The 1,706-nt window shown below is 36.4% G+C and overlaps 1 protein-coding gene across 1 annotated transcript; it reads left to right on the forward strand.

Moving 5' to 3' along the window:
* The first annotated feature begins 534 nt into the window (after nt 1-534).
* On the forward strand, nt 535-1,473 carry LOC103604185 (olfactory receptor 6C2-like). Its single transcript, XM_008588765.1, has one exon. It carries the CDS (start codon nt 535-537, stop codon nt 1,471-1,473), a length of 939 nt encoding a protein of 312 aa, XP_008586987.1.
* Nucleotides 1,474-1,706: the final 233 nt, after the last annotated feature.

The raw sequence follows: 1,706 nt of genomic DNA on the forward strand, positions 1-1,706 counted from the left end.
TGCAAAAGCACACAGAGTATCTGTATAGTCAGCCTAAATGTTCAGCTTCTGTACTGTCATTTAATAAATCCCCAACACCCTGAGCAAAGACATAAACTGGTGGTGATGTTTTTTCTTAATTTGACTTGTAAGCATTGAACAATTATTGGAAGCATAAGGATATCAGACTACCCGTGAAATCACCTGCATCAATGGCTGTCTTTTACTCCTGAGGTTAAAATTGAATTGAACATGTATATTCATCAATTGAAAAAGAAATTTGAGAAAATGAGAAGAGCTATAGAAATAAGGACTTTAGTACAGTGAAAATAATTTTGAGAAAACTTTCCCTCAACCAACCAGTAATATACATCAGTTAAAACTGAGGATAGCCATGTATTCACATGATTCATTGTTAATTTCAAGAAGAAAATCTATGTGAATTGCATTAATTGAATTTTCTTGCTAGTGTTCATTGTTAACAAAATTTTTAATACCACTTTTTTTTTCAATCTCAATTTTACAAACTGAGTGAGCTGAAGTCAGGAGTCAGTGATGAGAAACCATACAAGGCTAACAACATTCATCCTACTGGGATTAACAGATGATCCACAACTTCAACTTCTGATATTTATCTTTCTGCTTGTCACTTACACATTGAGTATAACTGGAAATCTGACCATCATCTCCCTCACCTTAGTGAATTCTCAACTTAAATCTGCCATGTACTTTTTCCTCCAAAATTTCTCCCTCTTAGAGATCTCATTCACTACAGTCTGTATTCCCAGATTCCTTTACAGCATGTCTACTGGAGACAAGATAATTACTTATAATGCTTGTGCTAGTCAACTATTTTTTATTATCCTTTTTGGGGCAACAGAATTTTTTCTCCTGGCCATCATGTCCTATGATCGCTATGTGGCCATCTGCAAACCCTTGCATTATGTGACCATCATGAGCAGCAGAATCTGCAGAAGGTTTGTCCTCTGCTGTTGGGTTGGAGGTTTGTTAATCATAGTCCCTCCACTTAGCCTAGGCTTAAATCTGGAGTTCTGTGACTCAAATGTCATTGATCATTTTCTCTGTGATGCATCTCCTATCCTCAAGATCTCTTGCTCAGACACATGGTTCATAGAGCAGATGGTTATAGCTTGTGCTGTGATGACTTTCATCATGACCCTTGTGTGCGTAGTTCTTTCCTATATATATATCATCAAGACAATCCTCAAATTTCCCTCTGCCCAACAAAGGAAAAAGGCTTTTTCCACCTGTTCTTCCCACATGATTGTTGTATCCATCACCTATGGAAGCTGCATCTTCATTTACATTAAACCTTCAGCAAAAGAAGAAGTGGACATTAATAAGGGTGTGTCAGTACTCACCACTTCCATTGCCCCAATGCTAAACCCATTCATATATACTTTAAGGAACAAGAAAGTGAAAAAAGCATTCAATGACTCAATTAAAAGAATTGCATTTCTCTCAAAGAAATAGGAAAAATTTTTTTTTTATTTTGTCAATATACAATGTAGTTAGTTATTGTGTCCCATCACCAAAACCTCCCTCCCTCCTCCCTCTCCCCCCTCCCACCCAGATGTGTCCCCTCCATTTTCTCGTTGTAAGAGCTTCAAAAAAAACAAAATGGTTGAGGTTGTTAAATCTTCCTCTCCCCCCCCCCCGGGTTTTTTTTTTTTTTTTTTTTTTTTTTTTTTTTTTTTTTTTTTTTT

Source organism: Galeopterus variegatus, unplaced genomic scaffold (genome assembly GCF_000696425.1).
Source record: "Galeopterus variegatus unplaced genomic scaffold, G_variegatus-3.0.2 Scaffold5025, whole genome shotgun sequence".
In the NCBI taxonomy this organism is placed as follows: Eukaryota; Metazoa; Chordata; class Mammalia; order Dermoptera; family Cynocephalidae; genus Galeopterus; species Galeopterus variegatus.

Excerpts from the sequence above, each read along its gene's own strand:
- LOC103604185 (XM_008588765.1), top strand. The coding sequence starts at position 535 with ATGAGAAACCATACAAGGCTAACAACATTCATCCTACTGGGATTAACA.